This window comes from Zootermopsis nevadensis, unplaced genomic scaffold (assembly GCF_977971745.1).
Source record: "Zootermopsis nevadensis isolate Lab colony 2312 unplaced genomic scaffold, Znev_1.0 Znev_ptg000008l, whole genome shotgun sequence".
Classification (NCBI taxonomy): Eukaryota; Metazoa; Arthropoda; class Insecta; order Blattodea; family Termopsidae; genus Zootermopsis; species Zootermopsis nevadensis.
Genome location: NW_028259140.1, coordinates 9,775,518 through 9,797,294, shown reverse-complemented (window position 1 = coordinate 9,797,294; position 21,777 = coordinate 9,775,518). Strand labels below are relative to the sequence as shown.

General features: G+C 36.4%; 2 protein-coding genes and 1 long non-coding RNA gene across 6 annotated transcripts in view; 2 read left to right on the top strand and 1 right to left on the bottom strand.

The window, feature by feature from the left end:
* Window positions 1-269: 269 nt before the first annotated feature.
* On the bottom strand, window positions 270-2,474 carry Fer2LCH (ferritin 2 light chain). Of its 2 annotated transcripts, none has more exons than XM_022070376.2 (6): window positions 2,345-2,474; window positions 2,126-2,223; window positions 1,672-1,787; window positions 1,388-1,546; window positions 951-1,085; window positions 270-758 (listed from the first exon to the last, which is right to left on the bottom strand). In XM_022070376.2, exons 2-6 carry the CDS (start codon window positions 2,214-2,216, stop codon window positions 600-602), a joined length of 660 nt encoding a protein of 219 aa, XP_021926068.1. In that variant the 5' UTR covers window positions 2,217-2,223; window positions 2,345-2,474; the 3' UTR covers window positions 270-599. The 2 variants fall into 2 exon arrangements, with proteins under 2 accessions (XP_021926068.1, XP_021926067.1); XM_022070375.2 differs by having other exon boundaries at window positions 2,323-2,466.
* A 113-nt stretch (window positions 2,475-2,587) lies between these two features.
* Window positions 2,588-8,539, top strand: Fer1HCH (ferritin 1 heavy chain). Of its 2 annotated transcripts, none has more exons than XM_022070378.2 (5): window positions 2,588-2,900; window positions 4,284-4,402; window positions 4,982-5,140; window positions 7,450-7,596; window positions 7,905-8,539. In XM_022070378.2, the coding sequence occupies exons 2-5, from the start codon at window positions 4,325-4,327 to the stop codon at window positions 8,061-8,063; spliced, it is 543 nt and encodes a 180-aa protein (XP_021926070.1). In that variant the 5' UTR covers window positions 2,588-2,900; window positions 4,284-4,324; the 3' UTR covers window positions 8,064-8,539. The 2 variants fall into 2 exon arrangements, with proteins under 2 accessions (XP_021926070.1, XP_021926069.1); XM_022070377.2 differs by having other exon boundaries at window positions 2,589-2,896.
* A 2,150-nt stretch (window positions 8,540-10,689) lies between these two features.
* LOC110832940 (uncharacterized) overlaps window positions 10,690-21,777 on the top strand; it is a 176,196-nt gene continuing 165,108 nt past the window's right edge. For both annotated transcript variants that reach the window (XR_015534137.1, XR_002544096.2), the window contains exon 1: window positions 10,690-11,083. This is a non-coding gene — a long non-coding RNA (uncharacterized LOC110832940). The remainder of the gene's footprint in view (window positions 11,084-21,777) is intronic.

Below are 21,777 nucleotides of genomic sequence, written 5' to 3'. Positions count from 1 at the left end.
CTGGCCTAACGTTCACATGGCTAAGCAGAGGTGAACGATAATCCAACCAGATATAGGGTGACGTGTGGTCAGCATGACAAACCCCCAGCCATTTCTACCATTGGTCCATATCCACTCGTATATCACCTAGGGGATGGACAATGAGCCCTGAGGAGCCACAGTTCCACAGACATGTAGTTTCCCCTCTGTTCAAGATTATACATATAAAAACCTTTGCTTTCATGGTAATTGCTTAACTGGGCACATTTGGAAATATGTAATTCCATGAATTTCAAATACAACAGAATCTAAAGTTTTATTCACATGTAATCAAATAAAATACAATTAAACTGTTCACAGGTAAGATACTGAGGACTGAATATTATACGTACATACTTTACAAAACTTCTTTTAATCTTAACACTCACTCACTCAAAGGAATGCATCCCACACTTTTGCAATCTTTTGAGTTGTGCCTAACAGCACATGGTTACAATAACTTTCCCATTGAAGTTTTATCTTTAATTAATATTCTAAACCATACCCAGAGTTTGACTACTACTAATCATTCTGATTAGAACTAGAAGATATTTAAATTTCCAAGGGCTGGTTAACAGATCTTAGACAGCCTTCTGGAGATATTCATCGAACAAGAAAAGTGACAGGCTAGCCTGGTTATTTTCAGAGAGAAGACGTTTCAAGTCACTAGTATAACCTGCCAACTTGCGCACCTCTTCGGCCTGACGATGCATGAACTTTTCTTCTAGGTATGAAGACACCTGTGAACAATGTAAGCATGAAGTATAAAATCATACAAAATTTTTTAATAATCTGTGTAGCATTAAAATCTTGAATGATTAGCCATATCATTATATGATGAGTTTCAAACATTTTGGAGTCACTGTTAAAAAAACTCGCATCTTAAGCCACGCATCTCTTTAATTCCTTTGACATTTCATTAACAAACTGACCTCTGGATCATGGCAGCCTTCACAGCGTCTTGTAGCTTCACTATGGATAGCGAGTGCTGACTTAGCAAGCGTCTTCTGGGTATCCAAACCTCGAGCCAAAGCTTCAATTTCATACAGCTCATAAACATTCCGAGGCTGAAAATTTTAAATTGTGATATACAAAACTTACAGTTAATGCAGTATACTAAATCCATGTATATTTTACTGGTATGGTGCTCAGAATAAGTATAAAAATGTGTGCGCACATAAATAGCGATGCTGTCGCTATTATGCCACCATTAAAATACTGTCACATAATTAATTTAATACAAAATTTTTTGCTCTTATTGTATTTGTAAGATGTTTCTCTTTCAATTAGATTTAAGTAGATTCCCATATGATATATGGCAATTAAGACAGACTTAATTTTATACAGTATGAGACCATACACTTCTTACCTCCGCTTTAGTCTTGCGTGCTTGAAAGTCCATGACTCCTCCTCGCTTAGTAATGTACTGGATCAGGTCAATTGCATCATTCCAGGTCGAGTCAGAAAGTTTCCGGAATAGCTTCTCAAAGCCCTCACGACTCTTCTCATGGTTTCCAAAGTGAGTTGACTGTATGGAACAAAAACATGCAAAATGCGTTAAAGTTTCAATCCATTTTAAATTTGTTTTTATCATCTGCAAAACGAATTTTCAATTTCAATATAAGACACTCTATATACACATAGAATACACACCGTCAACAGATAGTCAAAGCTGAGGGAAATGTGATCATTTACATAGCTTTGTAAATTTAGCAAGACTGCATCAATTGCTCCATACTTTGCATGACAGTCCTCCAACAATACAGCAGCTGAAACAAAGTAATAATACTGTGGATGGAATAAGCATTAAAATAACAAAAAAGTAATACCATCTCAGGCTGTAAACTTTTTTTTACCACAAAATACGCGAATATGTTCAAATATAATGACAAAAAGAAAATATTGCACTTGACAAGAATTTTCTGTTGCTCATGGGTATTATTACTATTTATTTGTTCTGTAGACAGTAAAGCATATGAACTATCGCCAAAAAAAGAACTATATTCAGACTTTCAAAACCAACAAATGTATAAATTGCAAAAAATTCTTGGTATGTGGACTTCCTGTTCTAATGATAACCACCTTCGTAATAGTCAATGGCTGATACCTTTCTGTTTACAACTGCGAACGACATCATTGTAGCAAAATTCGGCGGAGCTAACAGCCAGAAGGCCAAACAAAACCACCAAGAATTTCATGATGAACCTGAAAATCAACATCCACAAATTACGTTCCATTCATAAATAGGCGCAATGCACTACATTTTACTTATATGAAATGTGGAGTATTATGAAATACAATTACCAACAATAAGTAGGCCTTCAACCTGATCTATTGCCGCTCAACACGAACAAATATTCTTCCTCTAGAAGAACCACTCTTCGACTGCTAAGAAACTACCAATCCTAACCTTTGAAGCCCTTTGTGTTGTAGAATATTGCACCATCACCAGCTCCACTTAACATCACGTGCCAAGTGCGCACGCAACATGGATCTGCGCAGTAGGGAAATGTGCATACATTTTTGAGTATGAGCTGTACGGCAGATGATTGCATAGTAGCCATTATCTAGCGAATATTCCATTTGAGTGGTTGGGTCGCCTTCTACGCCAGTGTGTGTAAAGGTTGACAAAAGAGCGAGTGTGTACAAATATATTTACACTAGTTTCGTCTCATTGTTACGTTTTCAAAGTGTTCATTGTTTTATTAAATTTGCGTTTGATACGTCATTACGTAACCTAACTTGGTAGCGACGCCAGTTTCTAGTGTCTTTTCAGTCTCTCCGTGGAAAGAAATTAAAATAATAATGAAAATCATGCAAGCAATAATTTTTGTCATTGCTGCCATATGTGCCCATTCTGTGACCGCAGAATTGCAATGTACGTAAGTATGAGGCCATTTTTTAAATGGCTAAATTGTTATGTCAGAAAATGAGTGTGCATAATTATCTTTTATATAATTACAATTTGAAATGATCATCAGAATCGGATTCACTTCATTTGCACATGAATATAATTTTCCATATTTTGAAGCAGTGGTATTTGCTGTCTTAAATTGGCAGTAGTGAGACCACTGTACAAGAAAGGTGACGGCTAGTATGACAAACTGCTGGCCAGTTTCATTATTTACTACCATTTGTGAAGTGTTTGAGAAGGTTATGTCGTCATATGCAGACTAACAACGTATTGGTCCCAGAACAGTTTGGCTTCAGGAAAGAGATATCCACTGAACATGTGGCCTTCAAACTAATACATTGTGCTAAAATTACTAAAAAAAGGGCACAGGATTTTTTTGTGATTGAGTGAAAGCTTTTAACTGTTTCGAAGCTGCCCGGCTGTATGCCATGTAGGTGCTCTGTGGGACAGGAGGTATAGGTCCTATTCATTCTAACCTCGACACTAGGTAGGGGTGAGTGGTCAGCATCACACGCTGTGGCCGCACTTACCCCTGGGAAAGTACCCTAGTATCCATTTGACAGGAGGCTGGGTGGGCCCCAAAGAGGGCCTCGATGCAGAGGCTAGAGGAAAAATCCTCTGCCCCTGTTGGGATCGAATCCTGGTTACCCAGTTTGTAGTCGGGCACTACTGACTGAACTACCCCAGGTTCTGATGCATGTTATGAGAACCTCGGATCTCAATTCCACTTTACAGATTATTCATTTGCTGTCCCCAATCTCCCAAGTGTCCGTTGATTTTAATGAAGGTTTGTAACCATGGTTTGTTACATGCTTTGTTAGGTTCTCATGAACAAAACTTGCATCTCTTTTTCACCTTTTCCATTATGTGTCCTCCAGCCTGTTATGTGGTACCCTGCACGATCTTTCACACCTGTCCGCACTGCTGAAATAATGGTTTTGATAATATGTCATGTCCAGTGTTAAGAATAAGCTATTACTGATACGAATAGATGAAAACACTTAGAATAAACAGTATTCTTAATCCTTAAAAACAAGTGGTAATTTTATGTACCACCTGCTTCAATGATCTCTCACAGTGGATTTATAGCTTTTCTGAAAATAATAATTTTTGTCTGATAATTTCCCTAAACAGCATTAACCATCTGACCATTGTAATGGAAACACATTGTTTTCTTTGAGGTATGGACTGAATATTTAAATATTATTTATATGGAATTTAGGCTTCATTGAATTAATTCAATGTGCAATGTGTGAGTTGAAATTATTATTTTGGGTGTCTTGTATCTTTATCATTCCTCTGCACTCTTTAGCTTCCATAATTGAGAAGTAATGTTTCAGTATATTTACAGGTAAGCTTCCTGCAGTTGAAATTCCAAAGAGGTGGATCACAATGGCGGAGCCTTGCACTTTGAAAATGAGGGCGCAGGTACAAGAGGAGCTGAACGCTGCACTCACTTACATGGCAATGGTCAGTTGTCTCATTATTTGTTAAATGTAATTTTATTTTAAATTTAAAATAGTTACATCCCTAAATATCGGTGGTCTAGTGGTTGCGTGTTCGCCCCTGGACCCAAGGTTTGTGGGTACAAAGCCGGCCGAGGTCGACAGATTTTGAAAGGTTATAAAATCCAAATCGTGACTTCCTTCAGAGGGGAAGTAAAGCTCGTGATCTCATGTCATATATTTACATCATATAATAGAACCTTACGAGCATGAATGAGATATTTTGTAAGCAAAATTGAGCGGCCATTTCTCACCCGTGTCTTTGGTAGAGGCCTTGTTATGGGCTGATCAGTCATCCGAGAAGTCTAGAAAATAGATTAGAAACCTCTGAAAGGATGCCCCTATCCTCCACATAGGCAGTAAAAGGAATATTTAATGATCAAGAAACATCCAGAAGAGGCGGCCAAGACCCACACTGGGTTGTAGAGCCACAGGAAGAAGAAGAAGAAGAAGCTTGTGGTAAATGGAGGCTGTGTGTAGTAGGGGCTCATCTTGCAGTCAGCGATTCAGTGAAATGTAGTAGGGTATTTTTGTTTTATTTCAGGGTGCCCATTTTTCGAGGGATACAGTAAACAGACCTGGTTTTGCCAAGATGTTCTTTGAGAGTGCAAGTGAAGAACGTGAACATGCCATAAAAATTATTTCATACTTGCTCATGCGTGGTGAACTTACTTCTGATATCAGCACACTCATTCGGAACCCGGTATGTAATCTGATGCATCTACTGTAAAAATATGTAATGAAAATGAGTGTTATAAATGTAGGGTGTTCCATTTAAAAATGTATCTGAACAGTAATTTACTGTTGTATAAAAAATGAAACGAGATGCAGGTCCACCCTGGTGTAATAGATTGTTTCGACCTCCACAGTGATGTTAGTGAATGCCACCTTTGTTTCTAGGCTGCAAAAGTCGTGCAGGTTCAGACATGGTGTACCCATGAGTAGAACGTGTTTGTTTTTGTACATTACTGCACGTTGAATTCATTTGTTGCTGTTCATGAAGCATTTAGCACCGCTTATCCCGACAAGGAAGCATTGAATAAGACAGCATTACACCACCAACTATAGCTCAGTCAGTATAGTGACTAGCTACAGGCTGGACGGCCAGGGTTCGATCCCCGACGGAGACAGAGGATTTTTCCTCTAGCCTCTGCGTCCAGACCGGCTCTGGGGCCCACTCAGACTCCTCAATGCTATACCTCCACTCACCCCAAGTGCCTTTACGGCATGTAGGGGGGGCAAACTTTACTTTATACCACCAACTGGTAACAAAATTTAGGGACACAGGAAGCGTTTATCTGTTCATTTTGTGACGGCTGAAACTATGGCCATACCGATATCAAGCAGTGTATCAGCTGCAACAACAGGATACAGCGGCAAGAATTCAGTATCACTGTTGGTTTTTTCATTTTGTGTGTGGAGGGGTTCTTATATAGTACAGAACAGATGTGTTCTATGCCTATTAGAAGTAAAGGGTGAGGGGATTAGAGGGGTTGGAGTGGTCAGCACATACACATGATTTGGTTCCAACTGCTGTAGTTATGGTTGCATTTAAAACATTCTGTATTTAAAAAATGCATTATTTATGATTTTATTTACTTCACAAACCAATTCTGGTATATTTTCAGAAAGTTAATCATACAAAAGCTATAGTGCATACTCAGAAATTTTTTTATTGTGTACTGTTAAATATTTACGATATTAACAATTTTTAAAGTAAATGGGATTGATCTCTGTGAGGTCTATTTTTTGTGCTCTGTAAAAATTCCATTGAGGTGCTTTTGAAAGAAACTGACTCGTTTAAATTTGGGCTTTGTGTTAAGTAAGTGTTATGCGGGATGATTTGAATCAGATATCAAGAAGATGGCTGTCTTCTGCATTATAGCAATGTGGAGTCTGGTAGAAGTTTATCAACGTTTCAGAGGTCCTTGCTGCCTCCATTATCAGGGCGATGAATGACACCTGATGATGGAGACAAGGACTTCTGAAACTCTGTAAACTTCTGCCAGACTACATGGCGCTACAACCCAGAAGACTCACTGCCATGAAAACTTGAAATCATAATAAATGTCGAGAAGTTTTGTCTTATTTAATTTAGGAGTTTCAGAGATGAAACATGTAAACATTATCTCATAATGTTTTGTGCACTTAGTGCAAGAAATGCATACAATTAGCTTTGTATCTAATTGCGCAGTAAAATAAAACAGTAATATTTTTATATGTGAAAGGCCATGCAACTACATTTTAAAACAGCTGTGTAGGTGAAGAGTGCAGGATTTTCTTACAAAGGATGAAATTGCCAAATAAGAAATGTTTTGATAAAAGCAGTTTGATTCCTCCATCCCATTCTGGGATAGGTTATATTATAGGCGTCATAAGTACTGTTGGTGATTGGTTGAAGAAAAGGTTCCTACAGTAGTAGAAACCTGTCATTACAGACATGAATATTTAAAGCCTTATATATTTATTTTTGGTGTGATTTTTTAGGTACCCATGTATAGTAAGAAAATAAAACAAATCAAAAGTAAGAAAAAAGTCATTTGAAAGTTAGTACTGGGCTATTGTGGAATGATTTATTCAAGAGTTTAATTTTATTTATTTTGTAATGGTGCTGTAACACCTTTTAAAAAATTGGTAATTTATGTGTGAAGGCTAGGAAAGGTTATTTTGCAGGAAGGTGAGAAAAAAGCTTATAAATTTTTTCTTACGAATTAAGTAGGCCAGATGTAACTTGTAATTTCTGTCTGGGAAATAGGGAATATGCAGCCATATAACACTGTATCTGCTTATTTATAAAAATGGCATATGATATTTTGTGTTATTTGCTTTTTGCTTTTGTTTTTAAAATGTATACAGAAAGTTTTGTAAAGTCATACACATTTATGGGTACCAGAAGATGTATGCTGTAAATCAAACTGTGTACATTTCTAATTGAAATAAGCGTCTATGTGTACACATAGTTGGTTACGTTACCTATGTAAGTTAACCGTGTTACACATCGATTTCGTTCAGGAGCCCCTGCATGAGAGATGGGATACTGGTTTTGAAGCCCTCACGGATGCTTTGAATCTAGAGTCAAATGTTACAAGCAAGATTCGTGACATCATCACTGTCTGCGAGAATCCATCTAAGGAGGAGGATGCCTTCAATGATTACCATGTATGTTTTATTACATGATTTCTTTCCATTTCCTGTGTTACTGCCTGTGATATTTAAATATAGATTTGTTGTGGAAAGTAAATTGGAATGGGCCATACGTTAAGGTTTACCATTATGCATTTTTCTTGGTAAATTCTCTAAAGTCCTAAGGGGTTCACACCCACTCTAAGCCATGTTAAATGTATTTAGGAACTTACAGCTAACAACCTCCATGTTTTGATTTTAGCACAACATTAAAGAATCTGAATATTTCTGTGCATTGTAAGTGGCTAACCTACAAGTTCTTTAAGGTTATGTATTGCTTACAGCTGGTTGATTACCTCTCTGGAGACTTCCTAGAAGAACAGTATAAAGGCCAGAAGGATCTTGCTCATAAGTTATCTATACTGGGCAAGATGTTGGACAACTACGGTGCCCTTGGGGAATTCCTGTTTGATAAGAAGCTCCTATATGGGGAATTGTTTTAAACAGGGCATTGGGTTTCTGTCTTGCATAGAACAGCCAGTAGTTTCACTTAGCTTTAGTAACTGTGATTACTTTTAGGAAATTATTATTTTGGAAATTGTGTAAGGTGTAATATCACTTGATTAAATAGTTGATTTAGATTCACAGAAAGTTCTGGGTGTCTGTGGTTAACACTAAAAAAATGTTGACATATATGTTTGACTAAACTGTAATTATGTAAGGTTATAGTTTACTGCCATTTGTTTGTATCGTGGAAAAGTGGAGTATGTGGGTTTTTTGCATTATTTCATGGCATAGCAGTGTTCACTTAACAAAGAAACAACAAAGAACAGCACACCATTGTGTGTAAAGTCTGTTTATTCCATTACATTCTGCACCTTTGAAGTATCAGATGTTGATATGTATTGGCCAATATTTGGATCATTGTTGTACATGTTTAAAACAATAAAATGAATGAATAAAGCATTTTAAAGGCGTCTTTCTAAGTGTTTTTGATTGTGTGTGGAGATGAACTCTTACTACCAGTATATTAGTCTGATTATTTTTACCAGTTTGTCAGTACACATATTAGTGTACAATGATCCTCCTTGGTTTTGGGGTTTTTGCATTACAGCTTTGATTGTTGACAGAAAAATTGTAATATTTGTGCACCATGGCATAGGTCCCTTACTGTTTCGTTGTTGCCCTTCCACGTTTATTGACCATTAATTATACATATTAAGTATCATGTTTCTTTGGTTACCATAACCCTATTTTTTTCCCATAAGGTTTAAACTTTGTTGGATATCAGTGTGTTGTTTATTGTGGGGGTTTTCTAGAATATACTCTCCATGAGAACAGGCCAACAGTGAGGGTTTGTTGTATTTTGTTTCATAAAAATTCTTTCAAAATTACATACAAATGGACATAAGTGAGAATAAAATACATTGTCCATAACTATTACTTGTGTGGAGATGAACAGTGTAACATTCAACATGTTATTTTGAAGTTTTTGCCCCCCACTTTTCTGTCAGTTTATTTGTAAATACATTTTCAGCTTTAAAATTAAAATTTTACTGTGAAGCACATGTAAAAACTGGGTTAATATTGGAAACTGAAACAACCTAGTTGGCCTGTGGTCACTTTCGTCATACGTACGTGTATGAAAATAATGTCTACTTCACTACCTTTTCAGCCAGCCATCTGTTTGAGGATGTAAAGCCACATTTATCCATCATTTCTAATGCATATTTTCTTAAAAGTATTATTCCTGTGTCTTGTGTGGCCTGTATGCACTTTTGTAACATTGTATAACCTGTATGATTAAAAATATGTGATTTCATAAAACATGCTTTATTAATGTAAGTATTTGGCAGCAGAAATCGCTGTCATCAAGTTGATCAGCCTGTTCAGGAGTGTAAGACCAAGAACTAGTATGTGTTGTACTAGCATACTTGGTGGGCGAAGTGTGACAGAATGTCAAGACTTGATTTTGAAAGATTACTGAAGCAAAAGCAGTGTCATATATATCACTAATAACTGATTTTTAAAGAAAATTATTAGTAGGCCCATTGTAGGATCATTTTTAAAAAATTGCCATGGAATTTCAATTAATTGTTATCCTTGCAGCCCACAAGTCAGTAAGAAATGTTGAATGTGGCCCCAGTCTTGGATGAAGTTTAGAACTCGTGGAAAAAAAATACCAAGGTCATGCTGAATAACCCTTGCAAGTCCAAGGCCTTTTGTGACAATTAGTGACGTACTGTATTTTTATGGTGAAGTTTGTTAATCTCACACCAACAAGAAAACCTGAGGTAGTTGAAGTAACATAGAAATGGAGAGAATTATATAATTGTACACTTAACTCATAATTGTTTAGTTGATTGATGTAGCTAATGTGGAAAATAAGCGCCTATAAAATTTCAGTTGGGGAAACGTCAAGGAAAGGCAACATTCTAGACATAAACCAGAGTCCAATGGGACATTGAGAGTGATAGGTTCTATAGCAGCAGACAATTTATTGATCTGCTAAGATGGAGAGAAATATTTCCAAAAGCATGAATTATTAGGCAATCAAATTAAATCAAGAAGGCATAAAATGACCACTGATTTGAATGGGAGCAGATCTTTTGCCTAGAATGTTATCATGCAGGACTAATCCTACTGATACTAATATCAGAACTGATAATTAGACCTGCCCCCTGAAACCAACTAGCATGTGGATAGAAGTATGCATGTTATGCAGTGGATTCCGTAATATTCTACTCTGTTCCATCTTTGCAGCATGTACTGGGTTTATTCATCAGTTACTGAACAAAGCTGTACTGATGCAAAATTTATACAACCTACTGCATTGTGTATTGGAAGAGGTTGGGTGAAAGAGGTCAATGTTCTATCACTGTTTGCCAATAGGACAGGAAAATAAAAAGAGCTCAAAGAGCATTATTTGCTATTTTATTTTCCTCATTGGTGTTGGCATTCATTGTAATTACTGATGTGCTGTTGACAGAGAAAATCAGTAGTGGCTAACTGAAATGCATGGTCAGAGTTTCAATAGCTGTCAAGCTAATGAGTACCAGAGACAATACACTACCCAGAAGCATGCACTCTTCATAAATTAGTAGACTTTTAGTCTTATGAAGTCTGTTCCATTGACTCTCATTTATCTCTTTCAGGAATATGCGTATTTTGCCCTTGGGTTTATAATACGGTGTCAATTTCGGTAACCCATTGTCTCCTTTCGTGTTTTTTTTCAATTTTTATTGATAATCGTGTAACTTTCAACATATTTTGAATTCGGATTTTACATTTTGGGAAAGTTGCCGAAATTGTACCGATTTCTCAAGATCGACCATGCCCTGGGTGAAGTGCTGATCGCATGAATATCTATGGTACAGCAGTAGTGCCTGTGAGAATGGTACGGGGTGAATGATACTAACGTGACTCATAAAATGGTGACCAAATCTATGTTATAATTTGTTCTTTTCTCTAAATCGATATTTGATTGTTGGATCGGAATTATCACACGTGGTGCTGCTTTGTGGTAAGTCATATAACCTTGAGAAACTATTTCATTTAGCACATGATTTCACACAAGAAATTTAAGGTTAGGTTTGCGTCATAATGTTATAGTCACTGGTTTCCTAAACCGTACCAATGTTAAATACTGGTATATGATTGGGCAAGGATGCATGGGCAAAATCATCTCGTAATGACCCAAAAGTTTTGCAGAAAGCCATCGAAGAACACAATAAATTAATTTAACCAGTTTATGAGAAATGTCCATTCTCCAAACTAACTTTTCAGCGACATTTAAAAGGCAAACTGAAAAGAGGCTTCATTAGTTCGAAAGCACTGAATAGTAGAGAAACGGCTTTGGACCAAAAGTGGAAGATGAGCTGATAAAACATTTTATGTCTTGAAGAATGTTTGTACGGGCTGACGATCAGTGATGTGAGGCGCCTTGCATTTCAAATAGCTGAACTAAGTTTCGAATCGTATACAATGTGTTCGCAGTCTTCTTTCTCCCATAAGTTCCTTGTAGAAGTACGATTCAGGAAACCAGTGCACTGTTCATACCACTTGCAAGTGTTTGGGAAATCGCTATAGAGACGAACTTAAACACTTAAAGACATCGAAGATGACCAAGATGTCGATTTATATGCAACATATTTATGAATGTCGAAAAAACTTTGTAATGAGGCGTCTGCGAATAAATAACTTTTAAATGGTACGATTTCGGCATCCTTCCCCATAACTGTTTCTTTGGCAGTCCAATTTTGTAAGTCACAGAAGTACTATTTACAATTTTATTTGTGCTACTCCAGCCGTTCTTTGTAAGCCCTATTCGAAATCTGCATCACTCTTCCGTATTTAGAATACGTTATTTAGCTTCATTTATGAAACATACGGAGAAACGTATGCCCTCTGCATTAGACGGAAGGTACGATGACAAGGTCTCTGGCAAATGTCGGGTAGCGTCCCTTAAGAACATCCTTTGAACTCGTAATTTATAAAACATCCTGTAACGCAGCTTCCCTTCAAGAACATGGCTATCTATACCCGTCTGAACGTAGATAGTATTGTTTGGTTTAGTACAGGGGTGGGAAAAATATGGCTCACTAAAGAGTTTAATCGGCCCCAAAGCAATGTCTAGATGTTATTAATTCGGCCAGCGTTTCTCTTTTTCTTGCGTGGCGTACAGAAAATAACAAAGCATTCGAATCACAATATGAAACGAAATAAAACATAGCAATCTGATAGAAATTTGTGTTTGCTTTTTCAGATCCATAGTTTCCATTGACGGCCTATCGAAACTCGTTTATAAGCTATTCTGAAAGTTGGTTTTTACTTCTAAAAACGCACAGCAAGACTGTTACAAAGACAAGGATGAACGAATGATGTTTAATAAAGCAATCGTTGTTTATTTTGAAAACCAAATTCCCACAAATAAATTCAGTGGGCCACAAATTGCCATTCTGTGACGAAAATCGCTGAAATTAGCCTTATTTTTCACAGATATTCTTATTTGTTTGCGATATTATTTACTGTATGTGTTAGTATTAATCACCACCTTTCTTCTGCGTTATTGATTCTGAGTAATGTAGCTGGCCTTCAAACTATTTGGCAGCACGCCAATGATGCTATTGCCACTACTACTATTGCTTTTGTAATTTCAGAGAGTTGGTTTCGACCTATCCATATTGCAACAGTGTTCAGACAATTGCAAGATCTTTGTGGGTTGCGATAGCGAGTTGAAATGCCAAGTCATCGTAGGCGATTCCACGTGTACCGTTCGATTAGCATAGCGTAGCAGCAAAGCGAAGTGTGAGGAGGAATGTACGCACCGAAACTGCATAATTAAAGACGATTAGAACTACGTGGGTAGTTGGTTTAAAAATGTCAGATTTAATTAACTAATACGCATAATATATCGGAGCAACCTTAGTATTAGTCATAATGGTTTGTTTAAAATTACAGTTTCGTTTTGTACGAGATTTCCATTGGGGACTAACCCATTTACGGTTTTACTTTTAACTATTTTTTTTGTAATTATATTTATTTTTTTCACTTTTATCAGCTCTACATAGTACTTTGCCGAATACAGTGCAGTCACATACTTTATTATATTTCTTGTTAGAGCAAGGTATCCAGCAGAACATATATTTGTTTGGCAGGAAGAATTTATCCTATACAAATTCTTGTTGCGTGGTTTAATTATTACCCCTTACACTCTTTTAACAAATGTTATTTGTTGTGCCAGTTTGACATAGTCTATTTTAGTGCGCGTACATATTTGTTCTCGTGCATGGCTGCCAATGGGAATGCTACGTCAGTCGACGTGCTTGCTTTCCTACACCAATATACCTGCTCTCTTGGCAACCATTGTTTGCTTTATTCCAGTGTAGCTTATAAATTAGGCGCTGTTTTTCAAAACGTTAAGTGATTGACGTTTGCAGTAACGTATTCTATAATTCACACTCTTTTTTCTGGAATGTTTTAATGCGATATATCGCAACATTATTGTACCTGTGAGTATAATCCAATTTGGTAAGTGTTGAGCATCACAGCTTCTGCATTAGCCGTCTGGGATATTATCTTTTATAATTTATTCATTTTTAAAATATATCCGTACAGCATCTTGTTTATAAGTAATACGTTGTTAAACTTAGTTTTGAACTCTTCTTCTGTTAAGATTAATGTATATGACAGCCTGCTTTCAGTACTTCTAGATTGGGTTCAAAGTTACCTGATGATGGCTGGTACCGACCGAAACATGCTATAAACTGTATTTTTATACTTGTATTATTAACATCAGTAAATATTCGATCGATCCTTCAGCTAGAGCAAAAGGAAATGTATTCATAAGACAAAAAAGAAATATTTAAGCCTGTACACTACTCAGTACCAATTTTACTACACGTCGAATTGGACAGTGTTTAGCGTTCTTTGGAATGCCTTGACTAATTTAGTAAATTTGACAATAGACCGAACTCACGTTGAGGGTGATTGGGTAGATGTCTCTTGCCGGTATTGCCAGCCAAACTAAATATAGGGAGGTGAAACAGCGATTCAAGATCTTTAGGTGTGGAAATTTAGGGACAGGAAAGAAATGAATTTGGCAAAGGCCATCGGTAAAGCACGAAGTGGAAATTCAGATATGAGAGGCACAAAACGATTAGATTTCAGGTTCTCACGGCGGCGAATGTGAAGATGGCCGTCTTCTGGGATATTACGCCCGTGTATTCTAGTAGAAGTTGACTCATCGCCTTGATGATGAAAGTAGTACGAACTTCTGAAACGTATGTCAGTTTCTACGAGACTAATCAACGTGTGACGTCCTAGAAGGCTGTCACTCCCGAAGGATGAGTTGGTGAAACACTTTCAGGAATTTAGGCCGACTTGCTAGAGAAACTAAACAATTTTCAGTAACATATATCTAAAGTATTATATGAAAATAATTTTGTTCTCAAACATCCTCATTTAGGACGGGAGCTAGTTTCACACTCATACAAATCAGCAGATAAAATTACAGTTTCTTTATATTTTAATCTTTGAATTTTTAGATAGTAGACGGGAAGACGGGGGATTATGGATAAACTAAACCCTCCTGTATTCCAAACAAGGCTTTCTTTATGTTCCTTCTCCTGACAACACTCAACGGACTGATACTGCTGGTAGTTTATGAGCTGTTCGTAGCTGATTTTCAGTACGCACTTCAAATATAACTGCACCGGACTATAGTACTGATAGATTGGAGCAAAAGGCAATAAAAGTCCGAGGAGCAGAGACACCAGATATCAAAGGTCGAAAGTTTATTTACTTGTTGGCATCTTTCGTCTGTTTGGAAATCAATAATGTTTACTTACACCATAGTACAACGGTTTGCATCAACAGCTGATTGCAGTTTGGCTGATAAATCCCCACAAACGTCATGGCGGAGTGGTTATCACTCCTGCTTCGTATTTGTGAAATCCCGTATTCAAATTTCGGCCCTGAGGTCGTCTGTCCTGAGTTATTTTCGTGGTTTTCCTCAGTGCCTCCAGGAAGATGCCCGGTTGTTACATTGGATTAAACTATGACCACTTCCTTTCACAACCTTTATAATTCATTATTCAATTTCTCTCGTTTGACGCTGTATAGTTTTCATACTGAAAGCGTCGTTAAATAAACTGCAAATAAATGAGGTAAATAAATTCCTGTGAAAACCTAGGTTTAATACTTTTTATACTGAAGTCCACCACTGGAAGACGTTCTTAACCAGTGTGGGCAAAATCATCTTCAGATCCAATTCTTATAACATTCATTCCGTGTAATTCAAAACTTTCGACCGTCCTTCGGCTCCGTTCAGGTCGGATAATCTGGACTCCATTGTGTATCTTTAACATCATGGCTAGTTTTAGTAGACCTCGTCTTTGTCTCTGCAAGCTTGTTAGACCAGAAGTGAATTTCATGGACACAGACGAAGTATATTTCCACATACGCCCTATTTCGTAACAACAAAGTATGTGCCCGAGATAATCAGCTTTTATCTCCGTGAAGTATCGTTGAAACAGGACAGAGTACGAGGTCATTCAAGATCGATCGAACTCACACTTCAGCATATGAGTGGAAAGTTTTTCTCAAAATATTTTTCATAATACGTTCTTTGTTTTTTTTTACATATATCATTCGTATTTGTCTTCAATCTCCCGTCTGTCCTGTTTGACTCCTCGTTACTAAAACCATATAAATTATAATGCATAAAGCGATATTTGGAAGACTTCGACGCCAGTCGGCCCCACGACGCCTAAATTTAATTGGAAGATACAATAATTTAGTGTTTCTTGCAGTGAATTAATGAAAATGTGTTTAGCCCTTTGTCACTGCTGTTTAGACAGTTTATGAAGTTCATTTCAAATACACACTGAAGATTAATTTGCGGTGTTTGAGCCACTTGCAGAAAAATATTTATTGTTGACAGAGAAGACATTTAAGCGCTTTATTACGGTGTCGTAAATCCTGCTGTGAAGGAAAGTAAATCAGTAGAATTAATGTGACTATGCTTACGTTTTATTTCGTAGAGGCATAAAATATTGTATTTATATTTAATTAAATCTGCACGTTATAGAAAATGTCTGAAGCAAAAGTACGGGATATTGGAGAGGCTTGTATTTTGTTATGTACTGTTTTTTTCTCTATAATTGGCCTTTTTGGGTTTGTTCGCAACAGAGGAGCGTGTAATAAGGTCGTTACGCTAATAACTCGATATTGAAAAAAACCTACTTTAATTGAATTTGATATTATTTTAAGGACCACATTTCCTGAAAGTCTAAATAAAAGCAAGAGAAGAATCTACATAATAATATTTTTCAATCGATATATATATATATATATATATATATATATATATATATATATAAAGTGAAGGTAAAATGAGGTTAGTCTAGTGCCTTCATTTTTAATCTCCTTTAGATTGAAAGTGGCGTTCGACATTAATATTTATAAGAGAGCATTTAATAGTGGTTTATTTTAATAAATAATCGCTATCTTACAAAAAATATAAATTTTGTAGAACTAATAAAAATAGTGCATCGTAGTTGGTGTGAAATATGGATTTCATTAAGATCTATGTTGTTTATGTTAAACACTTTTGATGCCTTTTATGTTGGTATGTGGGGACGGTGTGGAAATGTTGGCAAATAGAAAAATACTTTTCTCTGCCACGAACACAACCTATCCCTCAGCCCGTCGCTAAATCGACGTCTACCGTTTTAGAGTTTATTTGCACATTACAATAATAATTGTAATAATCTAATTCAATTCAGTTTAGTTCATCTTTACGCGCTAACTCAACAGGTACAGGAACCATTTACAGAGCCAGTAGAAACAAACAAACAAACAAAAACAGAAAAATTTTTACGTACCTGAAGTAAAGAAAACATTCTTCTACCCAGTACATAATAATCTTGTATATAACATTGAAACCAATTTCAACTAAACTTGACATGCTTTTTCTTGAGACAAAGAAGAGAATATAGAAGGCAAAAACTCCATAAAAGTGTCCTGAGTTCGAGTTCCTTTAAGAGAGGTCCCTGTAGATTGAAAACTAAGCATTAGGAAAACGGTCTCAAGACCAAGTGATATGAATTGGCGAGATTACAACTATGGAAATCAGTTCTGGATTCGAGTCTCGTCGAAGAAATAGGCTTTAGGGATAATAATATTCTTTTCCTGTGATATTCAAAGATACATATAGATTGATTAGGTTTCGGGTAAGAAAAATTGACACGTAGCGTAAGAATTTGCCGAATTTTCCACAGTACCACCACGGACACTCTTCAAACTCTAATTTTCATAACAAGAACAGAGTTAATTTTAGATACACGTCAATCAGGATAATATCTTAATGTTAACCAAGACAATCCGACGCATCCCGAAACACCAGGAAAAGCAGTCCATGAATATTCAATTTAATTTAATGGCTATGACTGTGTGTCGTTATTTAAATCTTGTCAGTAATGTGTTTGTTCTGCAAGAAATGAGCACATAGGTCACTGAAAAATGCAGATCTCAAACGTATTTTTTTTTCCAAGCCTTGCATTCATGATTTTAGTTGCTGTTGATAATGAATCATGTCTCTGTGACAACAGTCACGTATAAATGAGGCGGAAGGTCGTACTTAGTTCAAAGGGCACTTAAGCTGATACATAAAGCATCCCTACATTTCCAATTAATGTATCAGACGGATAAATATTTGATGATAAATCAAATTCATCGCTTGTTTGACTTGAAATATTAATATAAATATGGCTTTTGTTACATCTAACAAACAGCAGACCTGACGTAATGAGAGGTCTTCTGTAATGTGTTATAACTTGAAAAGAGTTTTGGGAAGATGGCGTACGTTTGCTTCCTCGGAATGCTTCTTCCAAAAAATGAATAAAATGAGACCGTAATGGGTATGTGTAATTTCCATATTCTCTCCGCTCGTGAATTTGATCTTCTAAACCATTTATCAAGTTTGTGTTGGATTTTGTATGGAATATTTTCTTTACAGTTTGTCGGATGATTATGAAAGATTTTTAGGTACAGTGTATGTTTGACAAAACATGTAGAAAAATAAGTAATTTCCTATGCAATGTAACAGTTAAAACTTAATTCGATTGATTCTTTTTAAAGATGTGAGCTTCTCACGGCGGTGAAGGTGTTGATATTAATATTTTGGGATGTAACGTCTTGTGAATAAATGAACATTGACGCTAATAGTGATGAAAAATCGTGGAATCAGTTGATGCTTTACGTTACGAATTTGTTAATAAATTTGATCTTGTCTTTGGAAATACATTTTTATATTTGTCTCTTAATTACAATGTAGAAAATGAATAAGATAATAATTATAGAACTGAGCAACTTTGACTCTCCGGTGTGAGCCGTATCGAATGTTGAGTCTCAAGCAACGTTTCGGTAAACATTTCAGTTGCTATCTTCAGGGTGAATGTATGGAGAGGCGACTTCTGGAAGTTTTATAGAGTTGAGTGAGATAAATAATATACGATGACCTGTTTATAAAAAATGATATAAATGGCTGTTGGGCAGAATATTTTACCTAAGAGTGACATATCAGCAGAAGGATGGATAAGATTGAATAATAATGAGTTTAAGAATGTGTTGTTTTCAGCAGATGTCATTAATATACACAAATCAAAGATAATGTGATGGGTATGTTATGTAGAACACACGGGGATGTTAGAAAAGAGTCTGCTTGGCAGATATAGATGTGATGATAATATTAAAATTGAATGCGTAGGGTGTGAAGTACGTTGGATACGTTTGATTGTGGATACGAACCATTGGCGGGCTGTCATGAACACGATAATGAACTTCCGAGTTCCATAAAAGCCGGGAAATTTCTTTACTAGCGACTGTTGTCTCCTTGAGAAAGACTATGCTACACAGGGTTAATTATTTAATGAAAAATATTCTGTAAATTTTTGGCGATATTTTTTTAAAATTTAACTTAATTTGAAAATCCTGTGTCTGTGTTTCAAGTGCACGTCGTACTTGTCTGGTGTACACAGTCCGATGGTAAACATATTTATCGTTCAAGGGCCTATGTCGGTTGTGGCGCTTATAGATTTGACCTTCGAGACGCGTAAGATACTAATTGATACTAACCAACTGTCGGCCATCGCAACGTTTCATCATAGGGTGAGATGAAACTGTGTTCCTCCCCAACTGCTTTTGGATAACTACACGTATAATACGAAGCAGAGAATCAGAAGTCTTGTTTCTCGTCCGGTTTAGATTTCATCTACTTCTGCGTGTTATCGTGGACATTTATTTCAAATTGTTTTATTTTTTTTTCAGCCAGTATACATATATTGACAGAATAAGCCAAATAAGTGTTGAAAAGTGACCCCCAAAAATCCGTAGGTGAAGATGAACCAAATTCTTGAACATTTTAATGACTGGAGTGATCCGATAGTGTTTTGCAGTAACCCGACACACCCTTTTAGTTTTAATTATTTTGTGAGCTGCTTATTCGTTAATAAAATCCATAAATGAAATTTGTTGTCCTGCATAGTTGAAAATCGATTTAAAGCTTTTGACTTTGATTTTTACCTATTTCAAAATTAATTTTTTTATTTAAAGATACTTTTTCGACTTAATTTTTGATGTAGCATAAAAAAAGACGAGTAGAAATCACGAATTGGAAGAGACTTGGTAAGGAAGCGGTTGGGATCGTTTTAACGTAGTATTTGTGTTCAGGGACTGAAGAAAACCATGGAAAACCCAAGTTAATATGCCCGGCAGTGGACCCGGGTTCGAAACAGCAACTCTGTGAATACGAAGCGGAGTTAATAATAAAAGGAGGTAAACGTTTTACTTTGTCCTGACATGTGATAAATGAGTGACGACGATCTATAGGGTGAGGAGAGGGGAACGGGGTCTCTTTACTTTTGGATTTTAGACTGTCCTTTGTAAGGAACTTTTATTAAAGTCATAACACTTGGAATAATATACTCGATGATGACTGGACTTTGCTACATTGTGTTCTCATTTCGTGTTTAATCTTCCATGTCAGCTTCTTGTACCGCGTTCAATGACGCACCGTATTTTTTCAAGGAAGCTGCGTTCTCGTGATCTCACATGTCCACGTCGTGAAGCCACGTCAATGCCGTGAGTCAGCCAGAGGCAACAACAGCTCCTTGGCTGCTGTTAAGACGAGTTTAAGGTTTCCTATATTCAATTTACATAGCGAATGATTAATATAACAAATCAAATTCATGGATCAGTGTTCTTCTTGAGGAGCAGCTGTACACGGAATTCGCCGCCGTATTTTAAACGAGAAAGTTCATAACTCTGTTCACAGGGGCCTGCCACAATATCTACAGCCAGAATAACCCAGTCCATACTTTAATACCCTATTTCCTTGTTAACGTTATTTTCCTATCTGCTCCTTGGTCTTCCAAGGAGGCCTCTTTAGTTTAGGACTTCGTAGAAAAAGTTTTTTTTTTGTTTATCGTAGTAATATGGCGAATAGTACAAATTATGAGGGCCCCCTTCACATAATTTTCTCCATTAGCCCTTCGATTTTTTTCTGACTTTGTTCTGAAGCGTTTTTAATGTATTCGTATAGCAAAATGACAGCCCAAGTTCCATTCCATGTAAGAAGTCGCGAACAGTATTAGTTTTTGATGAGGAGAAGAAATGCTATTTAGGGAACCCCCACACATAAATTGTGTGTAAACACGAAGTGCTTAGGGACGTATTTGAACCCATGAAATGAAAGAACAATCGATGCTTTTATGTAATAAGGAACCTCGTAATTTTCTTGTAGTGTAGCGGGAGTGAAATGGGCTGAACACGCGGAATTAAGAAGTGAATACTGTAGTTTGGTACGGAAACCTGTCAGTGAACTTTCAGTTTGGAAATCGAGAAAGCTATGAAAGGACATTATTAAAATAGATTTTAAAAACAAATGTGAAATTGAGTGAACAGGCTCGTGGTCGCAAATATTTGAGGGCTTTGGTATCAGTTTTGTCAAATTATTGGGTTGTTAGATTTGAAGTTCTGAAGTCGGTGAAGTTGTTGTTTTGGCCTGTGACGCCATGTCGACCTGTAGGTAGATTCAACGTTTCGGAGAAACATATTGTCTCTATCTTCAGGGCCAGTATATTCTTCCAAAATTGTGGTATCTACCACTTGAAATTTCCCACTACGTCATAACCCAAACGAACAAAATTAACAATTAAAATGTTGTTTATCTTTTGTCTTCTTGAACTAACTGGACTTTTGGCTTATGAGTCATTCAAGAATTAGCCTTGCCATCTCTTTCTGGTCCGACCATGATTTGTTTGCCATTGCTATCACAAAAAACAGCAAATTAATCCACTGTGCCATTATAATTCTGAAGAAACACGATTTTTTAAAAAAATCTCAGTATATCAGATATTTTTATATTACACATGACATACTTGTACTTCTGTCAATACATTTAATAGAAAATAACTTTAATCTTTTTTTTATCTGAGAAGTGCTGCTCCCTTTCGACTGATACAGTTGCATTATCTTGTAATTACACAGTTAATGTATAGATATCCCCATGAAACTGTGATTATTTAACCCTTTAAAGCTCACTGCACCACATACTTTAACAATCAGCAGCGGTGTATTTGGTTTTTATGGGCGTCATTTTTTTATATTAATAAGAAAATCGTTTTCTTTTATGACCTTAACCAGTTGATTTTTCTG

What these genes read in the sequence shown, in the direction of transcription:
- Fer2LCH (XM_022070376.2), bottom strand. Translation starts at nt 2,216, where the DNA reads ATGAAATTCTTGGTGGTTTTGTTTGGCCTTCTGGCTGTTAGCTCCGCC. An exon ending in GCTTTGACTATCTGTTGACG is followed by an intron (nt 1,547 to 1,671) that starts GTGTGTATTCTA and finishes TGTTCCATACAG; the next exon opens with TCAACTCACTTTGGAAACCA. An exon ending in AAGGCTGCCATGATCCAGAG is followed by an intron (nt 759 to 950) that starts GTCAGTTTGTTA and finishes CATTGTTCACAG; the next exon opens with GTGTCTTCATACCTAGAAGA.
- Fer1HCH (XM_022070377.2), top strand. Translation starts at nt 2,824, where the DNA reads ATGAAAATCATGCAAGCAATAATTTTTGTCATTGCTGCCATATGTGCC. An exon ending in GCACACTCATTCGGAACCCG is followed by an intron (nt 5,141 to 7,449) that starts GTATGTAATCTG and finishes GATTTCGTTCAG; the next exon opens with GAGCCCCTGCATGAGAGATG. An exon ending in ATGCCTTCAATGATTACCAT is followed by an intron (nt 7,597 to 7,904) that starts GTATGTTTTATT and finishes TATTGCTTACAG; the next exon opens with CTGGTTGATTACCTCTCTGG.